General features: G+C 49.1%; 1 protein-coding gene across 1 annotated transcript in view; it reads left to right on the top strand.

Moving 5' to 3' along the window:
• LOC141107389 (connector enhancer of kinase suppressor of ras 2-like) overlaps nt 1-19,319 on the top strand; it is a gene marked incomplete in the record, with an annotated part of 546,558 nt that overhangs the window by 227,552 nt on the left and 299,687 nt on the right. Inside the window, 1 exon segment of the mRNA XM_073598089.1 lies at nt 10,468-10,670. Within this exon segment, the coding sequence (XP_073454190.1) occupies nt 10,468-10,670 (203 nt within the window).

Genomic DNA, 19,319 nt, shown 5'->3' with positions numbered 1-19,319 from the left:
TGAGCACTAATGAGGTGGCAGTAATATGCAGCACTGACAGGCGGCACTGATGAGCACTAATGAGGTGGCACTGATGAGGAGGCAGTAATATGCAGCACTGATAGGTGGCACTGATGAGCAGCACTGATAGGTGGCACTAATGAGCACTGATGAGGTGGCAGTAATATGCAGCACTGATAGGTGGCACTAATGAGCACTGATGAGGTGGCAGTAATATGCAGCACTGACAGGCGGCACTGATAGTCGTCACTGCTGGGAACTGATGATCATGACATGATGATTACCTGTCATGTCAGGTACTGTGAGGAAATGCCGCTGATAGGCTCTCCTCTCTCTGTCAGTGTGAGGAGAGGAGAGCCGATAACCGGCATTTCCGTGTTTACATGTGATCAGCCGTGATTGGACACAGCTGATCACATGGTTAAAGACCAGCGTCATCGGCTCTTCACCGATATCAGTGATGCTCTGTGTCCCAGGGACAGAGCGCAGCACCGATTGCCGCGACGTCGCCCCAGAACAATAGAGCCGCCGCCTGTCCGTCATTTGTCAATACATCAGGCGAGAGGTGGTTAAGGCTCCATTCACAGATTCGCAATTTTGACGCAACTTTTGGCTGGGTGCGACTTGGATACGACTTTGGCTTTGACCAGTGATAATGGACAACTGTCACATTGTATAACATTCAGGTGCAACTTTCATGAAACTTTTGAGGGTTAACATTGAAGTCTATGGCCCTCAAGTTGCATGAAAGTCGGACCAAAGTAGTGCAGGATTTACTTTTGAAGTCGCAGCAACTTTAAGTCCGGCGCCCCAAATGTAGATTAGGGGGCCCTACGCATGGAAATTTTTTTGTTTTAAAATCGGCCCGCTCAATTTCTTTAAAAAAACATTTTTCGGCACACTGTGCTCAAAGGGTTACCTACCCCTGGCATAGATCATAGTCATCTTCATTTCTTATTGCCCTTGGCTCCATTCCTCAAAATTTAAATAAAACATTCTCAGGAAGTCAGGGGATTTGACCTTATAACTTTGTTTTTGTCGAAATAATCTGAAGGGCGGTCCGGCGGGAGGTAAGTAGTCATGGGAAAAAGTCAGCCGCCAGAATCGCGAGCGGTTTTCCTGGAAGAAGGCGTCTTGCTGTGATCACATAGAAACAGGTTTGATCCTCTCAGCGGTCGCCTCCTCGCTTCTCCTCCTTCATCGATCGATTAAAGTCTATCAGCCCACTTTGAATATTGATCGCCGGCTTCTGTGATCGGCCTCGCACTGCGCCTGCTGTGTGTATGGTTTCCGGGAGTGAGCGAGGCTCGGGGGTCTATGGATGCCGTACATCCTGCTAGGATACAGAATTCTTCTAGTCTTGTCGATTATACTCGTTCTTCTGGAACCTTGTTATACATCCAGCAGCAATAGGTAGATATAGTGAAACCGAAATTGTCACTTTGATCATTCAGGGAAATCTGACAGGTTCTTTTGTTAGGGTGTCGCTCACCCACCGATATAAATCTATACCGCGCTCCATCGCTGCTCCACTTGTCTGTTGGAGGCCTCCATATTGGAGCTGACACAGGGTTAAAGACCTTTCCCCTCTCCATGTGACGGTGTTTGGGTCTGGCGATAGGCTGCTCAGACCAATTCTTTTAGAGATGAAGGAAATTCCAGTCTAGGGCCACAAAGGTGTTATCACGTACCAGGGTACAGGCCAACGTGACAAGAGGCCTTCCCTTACACCTCTGGTCCAAACAACCCTCAAATGGTAACGTTGAATGAAAGGACACAAAGAGGCTTGGTTGCCAAGAATTCAGTCCACAGGTGCTCACTTCTGGTAGACGTCTTGTCACACAGATTGCAGATAGACCAGGTAAGGGTGTCACCGAAAAGCAAAGTAGAACGGCAACTGGCAGGAACACCAGAACCCATGACAGGCTGGAAGCATGGTCTGAAACAGGCGAGCAACTGGGAAGGCAAATAGCAGGCAGGGTGGAAGGCAGAATAGTGGTCAGGATACACCTCACCAGAAGGTCAGTAGTGGTAAGTCTTATTCAGGAGCTACCCAAAGTCAAACCAGGAATCATCAGAGACAAACCATCACCAGGAACTAGTTGAGGTCAAACCAGGAATCAGCAAAGACAAATCGTCATCAGGAACTAGCCGAGATCAAACCAGGAATCCGTAGAGACAAGCCATGGTCAGGAACTAGCCGAGATCAAACCAGGAATCCATAGAGACAAGCCATGGTCAGGAACTAGCCGAGATCAAACCAGGAATCCATAGAGACAAGCCATGGTCAGGAACTAGCCGAGATCAAACCAGGAATCCATAGAGACAAGCCATGGTCAAGAACTAGCCAAGGTCACACCAGAAGTCAGAGGAGACAAATTTTCGTCAGGAATTAGCCAAGGTCACACATGGAATCAGCAGAGGCAAGCCATGGTCAGGAACTAGTTGAGGTCAAACCAGGAATTGGCAAAGAAAAATCGTCATCAGGAACTAGCCGAGGTTAAACCATGAATCAGTAGAGACAAGCCATGGTCAAGAACACCCCCCTGATACCTCCGCCGCCCTCCCTATTCATGTGCCCGGCCCCTTTCAGGACGCCGGACAGGTGAAATACAATGGCGGGAATAGGCGGGGGGGTGTATTTTGAAGCACGTGATTAGAGCCAAAGGCTCTAATAGGCTTCAAAATAGGGTGGGCTCGGGGCACAGAGCACTGCGTCCCGATCCCACCCTGTTGTGTGGCATAGCGAATTAATTTTCGCTATTTTCACACTAACGTTCCTCCCGGCCAATCAGCAGGCAGGTCAGTGAGACCTGTCTCACAATTGGCAAAAGCATTAGGTGATCCTATTGGATGCCTAACGCTTTGGTGGAAGAGGAGACACGGCTGAGGAAGCCTGAGGAGCTGAGCGGACACAGGAGCCGCAGCCGCCGCTAGCCGCCGCTTCCCGCCGAGGAGTAGAGAGCTGCCGATCCCGCCAAGGAGGAGAGCCACTGAGGAGGAGAGCCACCGAGGAGGAGAGCCGTCGCTTCCCGCCGAGGAGGAGAGCCCCGTCACTCCAGGAGAGGAGTAGAGCCCCGCCACACGAGTGATAAGTGCCGCCGGAGCGGCCGCGCGCGCGCGTGGGGGGGGTTAGTGAAGTAACAGCTGAGCTGGGGGACGCGCGTGCCTGCATTTGATTGGCACAAGTGGCTGCATATGATGGGCACAAGTGGCTGCATTTGATGGGCACAAGTGGCTGCATTTGATGGGCACAAGTGGCTGCATTTGATGGGCACAAGTGGCTGCATTTGATGGGCACAAGTGGCTGCATTTGATGGGCACAAGTGGCTGCATATGATGGGGCACAGTGGCTGCATACGATGGGGCACAGTGCCTGCATATGATGGGCACAAGTGGCTGCATATGATGGGGCACAGTGGCTGCATTTGATGGGCACAAGTGGCTGCATATGATGGGGCACAAGTGGCTGCATATGATGGGGCACAGTGGCTGCATATGATGGGCACAAGTGGCTGCGTTTTAGGGGCACAATGGCTGCATTTGATGGGCACAATGAGGCTGCAATTGATGGGGGGGGTCAGTATTTATCAGTTTGTTTGAGCCCCCCAAAAAATTTTGAGCGCCAGCCGCCACTGCCGGAGACAAATTGTCATCAAGAATTAGCCAAGGTCACACCAGGAATCAGCAGAGACAAGCCATGGTCAGGAACTAGCTGAGGTCAAACCAGGAATCAGTAGAGACAAGCCATGGTCAGGAACTAGCTGAGGTCAAACCAGGAATCAGTAGAGACAAGCCATGGTCAGGAACTAGCTGAGGTCAAACCAGGAATCAGTAGAGACAAGCCATGGTCAGGAACTAGCTGAGGTCAAACCAGGAATCAGTAGAGACAAGCCATGGTCATGAACTAGCTGAGGTCAAACCAGGAATCAGCAGAGACAAGCCATGGTCAGGAACTAGCTGAGGTCAAACCAGGAATCAGTAGAGACAAGCCATGGTCAGGAACTAGCTGAGGTCAAACCAGGAATCAGTAGAGACAAGCCATGGTCATGAACTAGCTGAGGTCAAACCAGGAATCAGTAGAGACAAGCCATGGTCAGGAACTAGCTGAGGTCAAACCAGGAATCAGTAGAGACAAGCCATGGTCATGAACTAGCTGAGGTCAAACCAGGAATCAGTAGAGACAAGCCATGGTCAGGAACTAGCTGAGGTCAAACCAGGAATCAGTAGAGACAAGCCATGGTCAGGAACTAGCTGAGGTCAAACCAGGAATCAGTAGAGACAAGCCATGGTCAGGAACTAGCTGAGGTCAAACCAGGAATCAGTAGAGACAAGCCATGGTCAGGAACTAGCCGAGGTTGTGCCAGGAATCAGCAGAGTCATAACTGTCCTCAGGAATCAGCCAAGCTCAAACTGGGAATTCGGCAAAGACAGGCCATCGTCAGGAACTAGCCAAAGTCAAACCAGCAAACAGCAGAGACAAGTTGTCATCAGAAACTAACCAAGATCAAATGGGAATCCGTGAAGCGAAGCCGTCATCAGGAAGTACCCATAGTGAAACCACAGGAATCAGCAGTGACAAGTCTTCATCAGGAACTAGCTGAGGTCAAACCAGGAATCAGCAGAGACAAGCCGTCCTCAGGAAGTAAATGAGGTCAATAGCAGGCAGGCAGAGCAGAGCCAAATCCAAGGGCAGACCGGGTCAGCAACAGAAAAGCAGACCATCCAGCAACTCCCTGACTCGACTCTGTTCCTTTAATACATGAATGTAGTTGGACCACCAAAACAGTCTAATAGACAGTCTAATAGACAGAAAGACAATTTTGAATAAAAGTACCATATATCCTTTTATACTCTGATTCCTCCTACTCTTTTTACACATTTCTACTCCCTATCTCCCTCCCACCCGTAAAATCCCTGGGGTCTTCCTCCTTTACTTATATATCTGTTCCTTTAATAGGCCATCTGGCTCTAAGATTGGAATTCAGTTTGCTTGTCTGTAGGGGACATTTTGCTCATTGAGCTGTAAAGCCCATTTTTTCCCTTAAAAAACAATAAAAACACCTTTATTTTGCCTTTCCCATTGACTCCAATATTTCACCAAAATAAAAAATATAAAATATACCCCCAGACCTTCAGATGTTTGCAGCAACTTCTGGAAAGTGATCAACCCTGTTGATACATCAGCACTTTGTACACCACCATGGTGTCCCCCTTCCTTGCTTGCAATGGTATAACATCCAGTGGCGGTCTGATGTGCAGGTAAAGAGCCGAAATGAGTTAAGCACATATCTCTAGCCCTAACTTGAACCCTTGACAATCCCGAATTACTCTTACACTTTCTCCAGTGCAAGCCCTTTAAATTCTACTGACAATAAATAAGAATCCTCGGATCAGCCGGCTCCCAGTGTGCCATTAAATTACTGGTTTTGTGTCAGCCCCGGTGGGGGGTTGGGGGAGGTTATTACAGGGAAATGACAGGGAGGATGTGGAGAATTTGCATGTAATATATAATATAATGAAAGTTTTGAGTCTCTTGTGACAAGACCTGCGATGGAGATAATGTCCTCTACTTACTCTTATGTTACAATTATCATCATTATTCACACTCGGCATATTGAACGTATCAAGCAGGTGAAAGTGAGACGGACTCGAGAGGATAAATTATGGAGCCTGGGTGAAGTGACACTGCCAGGCTCATCTAATAACACAAAGAAGAATGTAGAGGGAGTAACCCAAATCAACTCATCATCTTTCTAGCAGATCCGAGGTGCAGTCTGGCTACTGGGGGGGTTACTCCACTGCATGGCATCTCAGAGATTGTGTGCATAAACTCCTATTTCTGGCTTACCCCAAAACACTGGTCCTTGCAGATGGGTTCTTGATGCTTTTAGTTCTGCTTCTGCATTGGGCACAGATATGTGTCATGGAACAAACCATCACCAGAAACTAGCCGAGGTCAAACCAGGAATCAGTAGAGACAAGCCATGGTCAAGAACTAGCCAAGGTCACACCAGAAGTCAGTGGAGACAAATTGTCATCAGGAATTAGCCAAGGTCACACCAGGAATCAGCAGAGACAAGCCATGGTCAGGAACTAGCTGAGGTCAAACCAGGAATCAGTAGAGACAAGTCATGGTCAAGAACTAGTCCAGGTGATGCCAGGAATCAGCAGAGACACAATTGTCCAACTCAACTCATCAGCCGCCATCTTTCTAGCAGATCTGAGGTGCAGTCTGGCTACTGGGGGGTTACTCCACTGCATGGCATCTCAGAGATTTTATACATAAACTATTTCTGGCTTACCCCAAAACACTGGTCCTTACAGATGGGTTCTTGATGCTTTTAGTTCTGCTTCAGCATTGGGCACAGATATGTGTCGTGATACAAACCATCACCAGGAACCAGTTGAGGTCAAACCAGGAATCAGCAAAGACAAATCGTCATCAGGAACTAGCTGAGGTCAAACCAGGAATCAGTAGAGACAAGCCATGGTCAAGAACTAGCCAAGGTCACACTGGAAGTCAGTGGAGACAAATTGTCATCAGGAATTTGCCAAGGTCACACCAGGAATCAGCAGAGGCAAGCCATGGTCAGGAACTAGCCGAGGTTAAACCAGGAATCAGTAGAGACAAGCCATGGTCAGGAACTAGCTGAGGTCAAACCAGGAATCGGTAGAGACAAGCCATGGGGGGGGGGCAAAAGTCACAAAGAGCCTGTATTGGCTAAGCCAATGGTTTTCCTCGTTCTTCTAAAGTTTTTGATTGTATGTTGGAACTATCAAGTTTGTATTGGTTTTTTATGTGGTGTCCTTGGTACTTCTTTATGGTCCTTGGCCAAACGTCCAAACTGCTTGTTCGGAGCTTAGGGCTGTGGAGTGCTGGTCTCCAAGCTTGGTGAGAGTTCCAAAGGATAGTTTTGTATTGAGACAGCTCTCTGGTGCATGGAAAAGCATTAACGGGGCTCACCAGATCCAGCTGGTCCTTGGCCAAAAGTCAAAATTGATTGTTCGAAGGTTAGAGCTGTGGATCCCTGGGTGAGAGGTCCAATCCAAACGGATAGTTTTGTATTGAGGCAGCTCTCTGGTGCCCAGAAAGGCCACAAAAGGGGCTTTTTATTACCATCTGTACCTCTGTATCCTGGAAGTTTTGCTTCAGCAACAGACTCCAGTACATGTCAGTGGTTTCTGCTTATGCTCGTTGATGAATGTTCTTCTCCAGATAAAATGTATTTGATCTTTTTGTATAGAGTGAGGAACCTCTGCCAGCTTTCTATTGCCCTGGAGGTTATGATGGTGGAGTGCTTGACTTTGAACTGGGCATGAGTTTCAATTTGATATGAGACTTTTGAATTGAAAAAGTTCTCTGGTGCCCAGAAAAGCCGTGATGCCACCCATGGGATAGCTGGTGAATAGGGAAGGTAATGACTGGAGGGACAAAAGCCGTTAAGTACCTGGATTGGCTATTTGCCAGGCCAAAGGTTTTTGTTAGTTCTTCTAATTGTATGTTGGGACAGTCAGGTCTGTATGGGTCTGTATGTGGTGTCCTTGCTGCTTCCTGGCCAAAAGGACATGCCAACCACCTGGTCCCAGACAATGATCGACTGCTGGCACCCGGCGATTGGCTCTGAGTCTCACTGAACACACCTCTGTGAATGTAAACAACACAGGGACATCTCTACTAAGAAGGGAGTGAAAAACAACTAGATCCCTAGTATAATACTTATGGGCAGAAATGTCCTCTCTAGATGTGCAAAGCTGGTAGAGACATCCCCAAAAAGACTTGTAGAGAAAGGGGGTTCTACAAAGTATTGACTCCGGGGGGCGCCATACAAATGTCCCCCCCCACACTTTTCACATATTTATTTGTATCATTTATCATTTTCCTTCCACTTCACAATTATGTGACACTTTGTGTTGGTCTATCACATAAAATCCCAATAAAATATATTTATGTTTTCGGTTGTAACAAAATGAGGGGAATTTCAAGGGGTATGAATACTTTTTCAAGGCACTGTATAGACCTTGAACCTGTCTACTTTCCAAAAAGGGGTGATTTGGGCGGTATTCTTACTGGGGGATGATTTTGGGGGTAGGGGGTGATTTGGGGGGGGGGGTATTTGTACTGGGGGGTGATTTGGGGGGTATTTGAGTGAATGAGTGAATGAATTGTATAGCGCTACCTATGCGAACTGAATCGCCTCAGGGCGCCTTTTAACCTACCAGCATGTCTTTGGAGTGTGGGAGGACACCGGAGGAAACCCAGGCAGGCACAGGGAGAACATGAGAACTCCAGGCAGGTAGTGCCGTGGTTGGGATTTGAACCAGCGACCCTATTGCTGCTAGGTGAGAGTGCTATCCACTACACCACTGTGCTGCCCTGGGGGTGATTTGGGGGGTATTTGTACTGGGGGAGGGGGTGATTTGGGGGGTATTTCTACTGGGCGGTGAATTTGGGGGGTATTTGTACTGGGGGGTGATTTGGGGGGTATTTGTACTGGGGGGTGATTTGGGGGTATTTGGACTGGGGGGTGATTTGGGGGGTATTTGTACTCAGGGGGGGTGATTTGGGGGTATTTGTACTCGGGGGGGTGATTTGGGGGTATTTGTACTGGGGGGTGATTTGGGGGGTATTTGTACTTGGGGGTGGTTTCAGGGGTATTTGTACTGGGGGGGTGGTTTGGGGGTATTTGTACTCGGGGGGGTGGTTTCAGGGGTATTTGTACTGGGGGGTGATTTGGAGGGTATTTGTACTCGGGGGGGGGGTGGTTTCAGGGGTATTTGTACTGGGGGGGGTGATTTGGGGGGTATTTGTACTCGGGGGTGGTTTCAGGGGTATTTGTACTGGGGGGGTGATTTGGGGGGTATTTGTACTTTGCGGGGGGATTTGGGGGGTATTTGTACTCGGGGGTGGTTTCAGGGGTATTTGTACTGGGGGTGATTTGGGGGGTATTTGTACTCGGGGGTGGTTTGGGGGGTATTTGTACTGGAGGGTGATTTGGGGGGTATTTGTACTGGGGGGTGATTTGGGGGTATTTGTACTGGGGGGGTGATTTGGGGGGTATTTGTACTGGGGGTGATTTGGGGGTATTTGTACTGGGAGGTGATTTGGGGGGTATTTGTACTGGGGGGTGATTTGGGGGTATTTGTACTGGGAGGTGATTTGGGGGGTATTTGTACTGGGAGGTGATTTGGGGGGTATTTGTACTGGGGGGTGATTTTTGGGGTATTTGTAATGGGAGGTGATTTGGGGGGTATTTGTAATGGGAGGTGATTTGGGGGGTATTTGTACTGGGAGGTGATTTGGGGGGTATTTGTACTGGGGGGTGATTTTTGGGGTATTTGTAATGGGAGGTGATTTGGGGGGTATTTGTACTGGGAGGTGATTTGGGGGGTATTTGTACTGGGGGTGATTTTTGGGGTATTTGTACTGGGGGGGTGATTTGGGGGGTATTTGTACTGGGGGAGGTGATTTGGGGGGTATTTGTACTGGGGGGGGTGATTTGGGGGGTATTTGTACTGGGGGTGATTTGGGGGGTATTTGTACTGGGGGGTGATTTTTGGGGTATTTGTACTGGGAGGTGATTTGGGGGGTATTTGTACTGGGGGGTGATTTGGGGGGTATTTGTACTGAGGGGTGATTTGGGGGGTATTTGTACTGAGGGGTGATTTGGGGGGTATTTGTACTGGGGGGGTGATTTGGGGGGTATTTGTACTGGGGGGTGATTTGGGGGTATTTGTACTGGGGGGTGATTTGGGGGGTATTTGTACTGGGGGGGTGATTTGGGGGTATTTGTACTGGGAGGTGATTTGGGGGTATTTGTACTGGGGGGTGATTTGGGGGGTATTTGTACTGGGGGGGTGATTTGGGGGTATTTGTACTGGGAGGTGATTTGGGGGGGTGGGGCTATTTGTACTTTCCTGCTGTTTTCGAGCCTCAAGAAATGAGATCGGTTGTCAGTCCTTCAGGATCGATCGATTATCAGATTTATATCTCATAGTTTGTGGTCTCTATAACTTTCCTACAGATAAATAATATTCACTGATTTCGGTTTGGAGCAGAAGAAAGTTTGGTTGAAACTTATGAAGTTTATTTATTTGCAAAATCTTTAAAAAGAAACAAAGAAAAAACGTTTTTTTTTTTTTCCCAAAAATTTTTGGTCTTTTTTCGTTTATACCAAAAAAATCCCCCCCCCCCCCCCCCGAGGTGATTAAATATCATCTAAAGAAAGCTCTGTGTGCAAAAAAATGATAAAAATGTCACCTGTTTATATTGTTATATTACCGCGTAATTGTCATTCAAAGTGCGACATCGCTGAGAGCTGAGAATCGGCCCGGGGGAGGGGGAGGGGGAGGGGAGTGATAATAATAATAATAATAAAAGAGAAGTCCTGATTTGTGTTGTTTTTATGTTTTCTGGGAATTTCCATCCTGAATATCTATTTTTTTAATTTTTTTGCTTCCTTACAGAATTACGGTCTGGAGACGGAGAATTTGCGCACGCTCTCCCACAAACTCAACTCATCCGCCAAAAATCTTCAGAACTTCATAACGGGTCGAAGGCGGAGCGGCCACTACGATGGGCGGAGCTCCCGGAGATTACCCAATGACTTCCTCACCTCCGTGGTGGATCTGATTGGTGCTGCTAAGAATCTGCTGGCCTGGCTGGACAGGTAACATCTCCTCTCCTCCCTCTACAACTCTCCTCTCCTCCCTCTATAACTCTCCTCTCCTCCCTCTATAACATCTCCTCTCCTCCCTCTACAACTCTCCTCTCCTCCCTCTACAACTCTCCTCTCCTCCCTCTATAACTCTCCTCTCCTCCCTCTATAACTCTCCTCTCCTCCCTCTATAACTCTCCTCTCCTCCCTCTATAACATCTCCTCTCCTCCCTCTACAACTCTCCTCTCCTCCCTCTATAACTCTCCTCTCCTCCCTCTATAACATCTCCTCTCCTCCCTCTATAACTCTCCTCTCCTCCCTCCAAAACTCTCCTCTCCTCCCTCTATAACTCTCCTCTCCTCCCTCTATAACTCTCCTCTCCTCCCTCTATAACTCTCCTCTCCTCCCTCTATAACTCTCCTCTCCTCCCTCCAAAACTCTCCTCTCCTCCCTCTATAACTCTCCTCTCCTCCCTCTACAACTCTCCTCTCCTCCCTCTATAACTCTCCTCTCCTCCCTCTACAACTCTCCTCTCCTCCCTCTATAACTCTCCTCTCCTCGCTCTACAACTCTCCTCTCCTCCCTCTACAACTCTCCTCTCCTCCCTCTATAACTCTCCTCTCCTCCCTCTATAACTCTCCTCTCCTCCCTCTATAACGCTCCTCTCCTCCCTCTATAACTCTCCTCTCTTCCCTCTATAACATCTCCTCTCCTCCCTCTATAACATCTCCTCTCCTTCCACTATAACGCTCCTCTCCTCCCTCTATAACTCTCCTCTCCTCCCTCTATAACGCTCCTCTCCTCCCTCTATAACTCTCCTCTCTTCCCTCTATAACATCTCCTCTCTTCCCTCTATAACATCTCCTCTCCTCCCTCTATAACGCTCCTCTCCTCCCTCTATAAATCTCCTCTCTTCCCTCTATAACTCTCCTCTTCTCCCTCTATAACATCTCCTCTCCTTCCACTATAACTCTCCTCTCCTCCCTCTATAACTCTCCTCTCCTCCCTCTATAACATCTCCTCTCCTCCCTCTATAACTCTCCTCTCCTTCCTCTATAACTCTCCTCTCCTTCCTCTATAACTCTCCTCTCCTCCCTCTATAACTCTCCTCTCCTCCCTCTATAACTCTCCTCTCTTCCCTCTATAACATCTCCTCTCCTCCCTCTATAACTCTCCTCTCCTCCCTCTATAACATCTCCTCTCCTCCCTCTATAACTCTTCTCTCCTTCCTCTATAACTCTCCTCTCCTCCCTCTACAACTCTCCTCTCCTCCCTCTATAACTCTCCTCTCCTCCCTCTATAACTCTCCTCTCCTCCCTCTATAACTCTCCTCTCCTGAAATACTCTGCACTGCTGGAGGACTCTGCTCCTTCTTCTATAACTCTCCTCTCCTCCCTCTATAACTCTCCTCTCCTCCCTCTATAACTCTCCTCTCCTCCCTCTATAACATCTCCTCTCCTCCCTCTATAACTCTCCTCTCCTCCCTCTATAACATCTCCTCTCCTCCCTCTATAACTCGCCTCTCCTTCCTCTATAACTCTCCTCTCCTTCCTCTATAACTCTCCTCTCCTCCCTCTATAACTCTCCTCTCCTTCCACTATAACTCTCCTCTCCTCCCTCTATAACTCTCCTCTCCTCCCTCTATAACATCTCCTCTCCTCCCTCTATAACTCTCCTCTCCTCCCTCTATAACATCTCCTCTCCTCCCTCTATAACATCTCCTCTCCTCCCTCTACAACTCTCCTCTCCTCCCTCTATAACTCTCCTCTCTTCCCTCTATAACATCTCCTCTCCTCCCTCTATAACTCTCCTCTCCTCCCTCTATAACTCTCCTCTCCTCCCTCTATAACATCTCCTCTCCTCCCTCTATAACATCTCCTCTCCTCCCTCTATAACTCTCCTCTCCTCCCTCTATAACATCTCCTCTCCTCCCTCTATAACTCTCCTCTCCTCCCTCTATAACATCTCCTCTCCTCCCTCTATAACATCTCCTCTCCTCCCTCTATAACTCTCCTCTCCTCCCTCTATAACATCTCCTCTCCTCCCTCTATAACTCTCCTCTCCTGAAATAATCTGCACTGCTGGAGGACTCTGCTCCTTCTTCTATAACTCTCCTCTCCTCCCTCTATAACTCTCCTCTCCTCCCTCTATAACTCTCCTCTCCTCCCTCTATAACATCTCCTCTCCTCCCTCTATAACTCTCCTCTCCTTCCTCTATAACTCTCCTCTCCTTCCTCTATAACTCTCCTCTCCTCCCTCTATAACTCTCCTCTCCTCCCTCTATAACATCTCCTCTCCTCCCTCTATAACTCTCCTCTCCTCCCTCTATAACTCTCCTCTCCTCCCTCTACAACTCTCCTCTCCTCCCTCTATAACTCTCCTCTCCTCACTCTATAACATCTCCTCTCCTCCCTCTACAACTCTCCTCTCTTCCCTCTATAACATCTCCTCTCCTCCCTCTATAACTCTCCTCTCCTCCCTCTATAACATCTCCTCTCCTCCCTCTATAACTCTTCTCTCCTTCCTCTATAACTCTCCTCTCCTCCCTCTACAACTCTCCTCTCCTCCCTCTATAACATCTCCTCTCCTCCCTCTATAACTCTTCTCTCCTCCCTCTATAACTCTCCTCTCCTCCCTCTACAACTCTCCTCTCCTCCCTCTATAACTCTCCTCTCCTCCCTCTATAACATCTCCTCTCCTCCCTCTATAACTCTCCTCTCCTCCCTCTATAACATCTCCTCTCCTCCCTCTATAACTCTCCTCTCCTCCCTCTAGAACTCTCCTCTCCTCCCTCTACAACTCTCCTCTCCTTCCTCTATAACTCTCCTCTCCTGAAATACTCTGCTGGAGGACTCTGCTCCTTCCTCTATAACTCTCCTCTCCTCCCTCTATAACTCTCCTCTCCTCCCTCTATAACTCTCCTCTCCTCCCTCTACAACTCTCCTCTCCTCCCTCTATAACATCTCCTCTCCTCCCTCTACAACTCTCCTCTCCTCCCTCTATAACATCTCCTCTCCTCCCTCTATAACTCTCCTCCCCTCCCTCTATAACATCTCCTCTCCTCCCTCTATAACTCTCCTCTCCTTCCTCTATAACTCTCCTCTCCTCCCTCTACAACTCTCCTCTCCTCCCTCTATAACTCTCCTCTCCTCACTCTATAACATCTCCTCTCCTCCCTCTACAACTCTCCTCTCCTCCCTCTATAACATCTCCTCTCCTCCCTCTATAACTCTCCTCTCCTCCCTCTATAACATCTCCTCTCCTCCCTCTATAACTCTTCTCTCCTTCCTCTATAACTCTCCTCTCCTCCCTCTACAACATCTCCTCTCCTCCCTCTATAACATCTCCTCTCCTCCCTCTATAACTCTCCTCTCCTCCCTCTATAACTCTCCTCTCCTGAAATACTCTGCACTGCTGGAGGACTCTGCTCCTTCTTCTATAACTCTCCTCTCCTCCCTCTATAACTCTCCTCTCCTCCCTCTATAACTCTCCTCTCCTCCCTCTATAACATCTCCTCTCCTCCCTCTATAACTCTCCTCTCCTTCCTCTATAACTTTCCTCTCCTCCCTCTATAACTCTCCTCTCCTTCCACTATAACTCTCCTCTCCTCCCTCTATAACTCTCCTCTCCTCCCTCTATAACATCTCCTCTCCTCCCTCTATAACTCTCCTCTCCTCCCTCTATAACATCTCCTCTCCTCCCTCTATAACATCTCCTCTCCTCCCTCTATAACTCTCCTCTCCTCCCTCTATAACATCTCCTCTCCTCCCTCTATAACATCTCCTCTCCTCCCTCTATAACTCTCCTCTCCTCCCTCTATAACATCTCCTCTCCTCCCTCTATAACTCTCCTCTCCTCCCTCTATAACTCTCCTCTCCTCCCTCTATAACTCTCCTCTCCTCCCTCTATAACATCTCCTCTCCTCCCTCTATAACATCTCCTCTCCTCCCTCTAACTCTCCTCTCCTCCCTCTATAACATCTCCTCTCCTCCCTCTATAACTCTCCTCTCCTCCCTCTATAACATCTCCTCTCCTCCCTCTATAACTCTCCTCTCCTCCCTCTATAACATCTCCTCTCCTCCCTCTATAACTCTCCTCTCCTGAAATACTCTGCACTGCTGGAGGACTCTGCTCCTTCTTCTATAACTCTCCTCTCCTCCCTCTATAACTCTCCTCTCCTCCCTCTATAACATCTCCTCTCCTCCCTCTATAACTCTCCTCTCCTTCCTCTATAACTCTCCTCTCCTCCCTCTATAACTCTCCTCTCCTCCCTCTATAACTCTCCTCTCCTCCCTCTATAACATCTCCTCTCCTCCCTCTATAACTCTCCTCTCCTTCCTCTATAACTCTCCTCTCCTCCCTCTATAATTCTCCTCTCCTCCCTCTATAACATCTCCTCTCCTCCCTCTATAACTCTCCTCTCCTCCCTCTATAACTCTCCTCTCCTCCCTCTACAACTCTCCTCTCCTCCCTCTGTAACTCTCCTCTCCTCCCTCTATAACATCTCCTCTCCTCCCTCTACAACTCTCCTCTCCTCCCTCTATAACATCTCCTCTCCTCCCTCTATAACTCTCCTCTCCTCCCTCCAAAACTCTCCTCTCCTCCCTCTATAACTCTCCTCTCCTTCCTCTACAACTCTCCTCTCCTCCCTCTATAACATCTCCTCTCCTCCCTCTATAACTCTCCTCTCCTCCCTCTATAACTCTCCTCTCCTTCCTCTATAACTCTCCTCTCCTCCCTCTACAACTCTCCTCTCCTCCCTCTATAACATCTCCTCTCCTCCCTCTATAACATCTCCTCTCCTCCCTCTGTAACTCTCCTCTCCTCCCTCTATAACATCTCCTCTCCTCCCTCTACAACTCTCCTCTCCTCCCTCTATAACATCTCCTCTCCTCCCTCTATAACTCTCCTCTCCTCCCTCTATAACTCTCCTCTCCTCCCTCTACAACTCTCCTCTCCTCCCTCTATAACTCTCCTCTCCTCCCTCTATAACTCTCCTCTCCTCCCTCTATAACATCTCCTCTCCTCCCTCTATAACTCTCCTCTCCTTCCTCTATAACTCTCCTCTCCTCCCTCTATAATTCTCCTCTCCTCCCTCTATAACATCTCCTCTCCTCCCTCTATAACTCTCCTCTCCTCCCTCTATAACTCTCCTCTCCTCCCTCTACAACTCTCCTCTCCTCCCTCTGTAACTCTCCTCTCCTCACTCTATAACATCTCCTCTCCTCCCTCTACAACTCTCCTCTCCTCCCTCTATAACATCTCCTCTCCTCCCTCTATAACTCTCCTCTCCTCCCTCTATAACATCTCCTCTTCTCTCCTTCCTCTATAACTCTCCTCTCCTCCCTCTACAACTCTCCTCTCCTCCCTCTATAACATCTCCTCTCCTCCCTCTATAACTCTCCTCTCCTCCCTCTATAACTCTCCTCTCCTCCCTCTACAACTCTCCTCTCCTCCCTCTATAACTCTCCTCTCCTCCCTCTATAACATCTCCTCTCCTCCCTCTATAACTCTCCTCTCCTCCCTCTATAACTCTCCTCTCCTCCCTCTACAACTCTCCTCTCCTTCCTCTATAACTCTCCTCTCCTTTCTCTATAACTCTCCTCTCCTCCCTCTACAACTCTCCTCTCCTCCCTCTATAACTCTCCTCTCCTCACTCTATAACATCTCCTCTCCTCCCTCTACAACTCTCCTCTCCTCCCTCTATAACATCTCCTCTCCTCCCTCTATAACTCTCCTCTCCTCCCTCTATAACTCTTCTCTCCTTCCTCTATAACTCTCCTCTCCTCCCTCTACAACTCTCCTCTCCTCCCTCTATAACTCTCCTCTCCTCCCTCTATAACATCTCCTCTCCTCCATCTATAACTCTCCTCTCCTTCCTCTATAACTCTCCTCTCCTCCCTCTACAACTCTCCTCTCCTCCCTCTATAACATCTCCTCTCCTCCCTCTATAACTCTCCTCTCCTCCCTCTATAACATCTCCTCTCCTCCCTCTATAACTCTCCTCTCCTCCCTCTAGAACTCTCCTCTCCTCCCTCTACAACTCTCCTCTCCTTCCTCTATAACTCTCCTCTCCTGAAATACTCTGCACTCCTGGAGGACTCCTCTCCTTCCTCTATATCTCTCCTCTCCTGAAATACTCTGCTGGAGGACTCTGCTCCTTCCTCTAGAACTCTCCTCTCCTCCCTCTATAACTCTCCTCTCCTCCCTCTATAACTCTCCTCTCCTCCCTCTACAACTCTCCTCTCCTCCCTCTATAACATCTCCTCTCCTCCCTCTATAACTCTCCTCTCCTCCCTCTATAACATCTCCTCTCCTCCCTCTATAACTCTCCTCTCCTCCCTCTAGAACTCTCCTCTCCTCCCTCTACAACTCTCCTCTCCTTCCTCTATAACTCTCCTCTCCTGAAATACTCTGCACTCCTGGAGGACTCCTCTCCTTCCTCTATATCTCTCCTCTCCTGAAATACTCTGCTGGAGGACTCTGCTCCTTCCTCTATAACTCTCCTCTCCTCCCTCTACAACTCTCCTCTCCTCCCTCTATAACATCTCCTCTCCTCCCTCTATAACTCTCCTCTCCTCCCTCTATAGCATCTCCTCTCCTCCCTCTACAACTCTCCTCTCCTCCCTCTATAACTCTCCTCTCCTTCCTCTATAACTCTCCTCTCCTCCCTCTACAACTCTCCTCTCCTCCCTCTATATCTCTCCTCCCTCTATAACTCTCCTCTCCTCCCTCTATAACATCTCCTCTCCTCCCTCTATAACTCTCCTCTCCTCCCTCTATAACATCTCCTCTCCTCCCTCTATAACATCTCCTCTCCTCCCTCTATAACTCTCCTCTCCTTCCTCTATAACTCTCCTCTCCTCCCTCTATAACATCTCCTCTCCTCCCTCTACAACTCTCCTCTCCTCCCTCTATAACATCTCCTCTCCTCCCTCTATAACTCTCCTCTCCTCCCTCTATAACTCTCCTCTCCTCCCTCTATAACATCTCCTCTCCTCCCTCTATAACTCTCCTCTCCTCCCTCTACAACTCTCCTCTCCTCCCTCTACAACTCTCCTCTCCTCCCTCTATAACTCTCCTCTCCTGAAATACTCTGCACTCCTGGAGGACTCCTCTCCTTCCTCTATAAATCTCCTCTCCTGAAATACTCTGCTGGAGGACTCTGCTCCTCCCTCTACAACTCTCCTCTCCTCCCTCTATAACATCTCCTCTCCTCCCTCTATAACTCTCCTCTCCTCCCTCTACAACTCTCCTCTCCTCCCTCTATAACTCTCCTCTCCTCCCTCTATAACTCTCCTCTCCTCCCTCTACAACTCTCCTCTCCTCCCTCTATAACTCTCCTCTCCTCCCTCTATAACATCTCTCCTCCCTCTATAACTCTCCTCTCCTCCCTCTATAACTCTCCTCTCCTCCCTCTATAACATCTCCTCTCCTCCCTCTATAACTCTCCTCTCCTCCCTCTACAACTCTCCTCTCCTCCCTCTATAACTCTCCTCTCCTCCCTCTATAACTCTCCTCTCCTGAAATACTCTGCACTCCTGGAGGACTCCTCTCCTTCCTCTATAACTCTCCTCTCCTGAAATACTCTGCTGGAGGACTCCTCTCCTTCCTCTATAACTCTCCTCTCCTGAAATACTCTGCTGGAGGACTCTGCTCCTTCCTCTATAACTCTCCTCTCCTGAAATACTCTGCACTGGAGGACTCCTCTCCTTCCTCTATAACTCTCCTCTCCTGAAATACTCTGCTCTGCTGGAGGACTCCTCTCCTTCCTCTATAACTCTCCTCTCCTGAAATACTCTGCACTGCTGGAGGACTCCTCTCCTTCCTCTATAACTCTCCTCTCCTGAAATACTCTGCACTGCTGGAGGACTCCTCTCCTTCCTCTATAACTCTCCTCTCCTAAGATTTCAATACCCGGGTCTCTGTGCTTCTCTCTGCAATGCAGGCAGATCATGGCTGGTGGGAGGGGCCAGCAGGGGGGGCTGTCCATAGTTCCCTGAACACATAACCCCCGCCCTCAGTCCCAGTGCAAGCAGTGGGAGGAGTTATGCAAATATTGAAACCCTTTAATGGGTGGGTGTCAGCCTGTGGGGGGATGGGTGTTATTAGGTTTGTAGACCGCCCAGTGATTGAAAGAAGGGAGAGAGGGGAGAGTCAGGCTGGGGAGGAAAGGGCTAGATGATGGTGGATGTCCTCCATCCAGATAATGAGGCTCTTCTATCGCACGTTGTGATTCGCTCGCAGTGTGCAGTGAGATCAGAGGAAACCTTTCAGTGAATACATTTTGTTCTCCGCGGTGCCCCGGGAGGATTTGGGGCCCCTGGTAGGGGATCGGTTTGCCGCCACCCCGCTCCTCCCCCACCCCCAACCTGAAATGTTTTGGGAATGTGCGGCGGGTTCCGTTTTTCCATTGTAGAGCACAATGCGGCTCGGCATGAATAGAGTGAGGTGACCGCGCATGCGGGGCGATCGGGGTGAGCGACATTCATGAGCCCCGTACATCCCGACACAGCTGCGGGCGATCGGCATGACCTGGTTCAGTCTGGTCACATTAGGCTCACCGTGCCATTAGACGATCGGCTTTCCAGGAGGCCGCACAGCGCCCCCCCGTACAGCGCCCTGACCCCCCCCCGCCCCACGCAGCCCCCCGCCGCCCC

Source organism: Aquarana catesbeiana, linkage group LG09, assembly GCF_042186555.1.
Source record: "Aquarana catesbeiana isolate 2022-GZ linkage group LG09, ASM4218655v1, whole genome shotgun sequence".
In the NCBI taxonomy this organism is placed as follows: Eukaryota; Metazoa; Chordata; class Amphibia; order Anura; family Ranidae; genus Aquarana; species Aquarana catesbeiana.
Note: the sequence above shows the minus strand (reverse complement) of the source record. Positions and strands in the feature narration are given on the sequence as shown.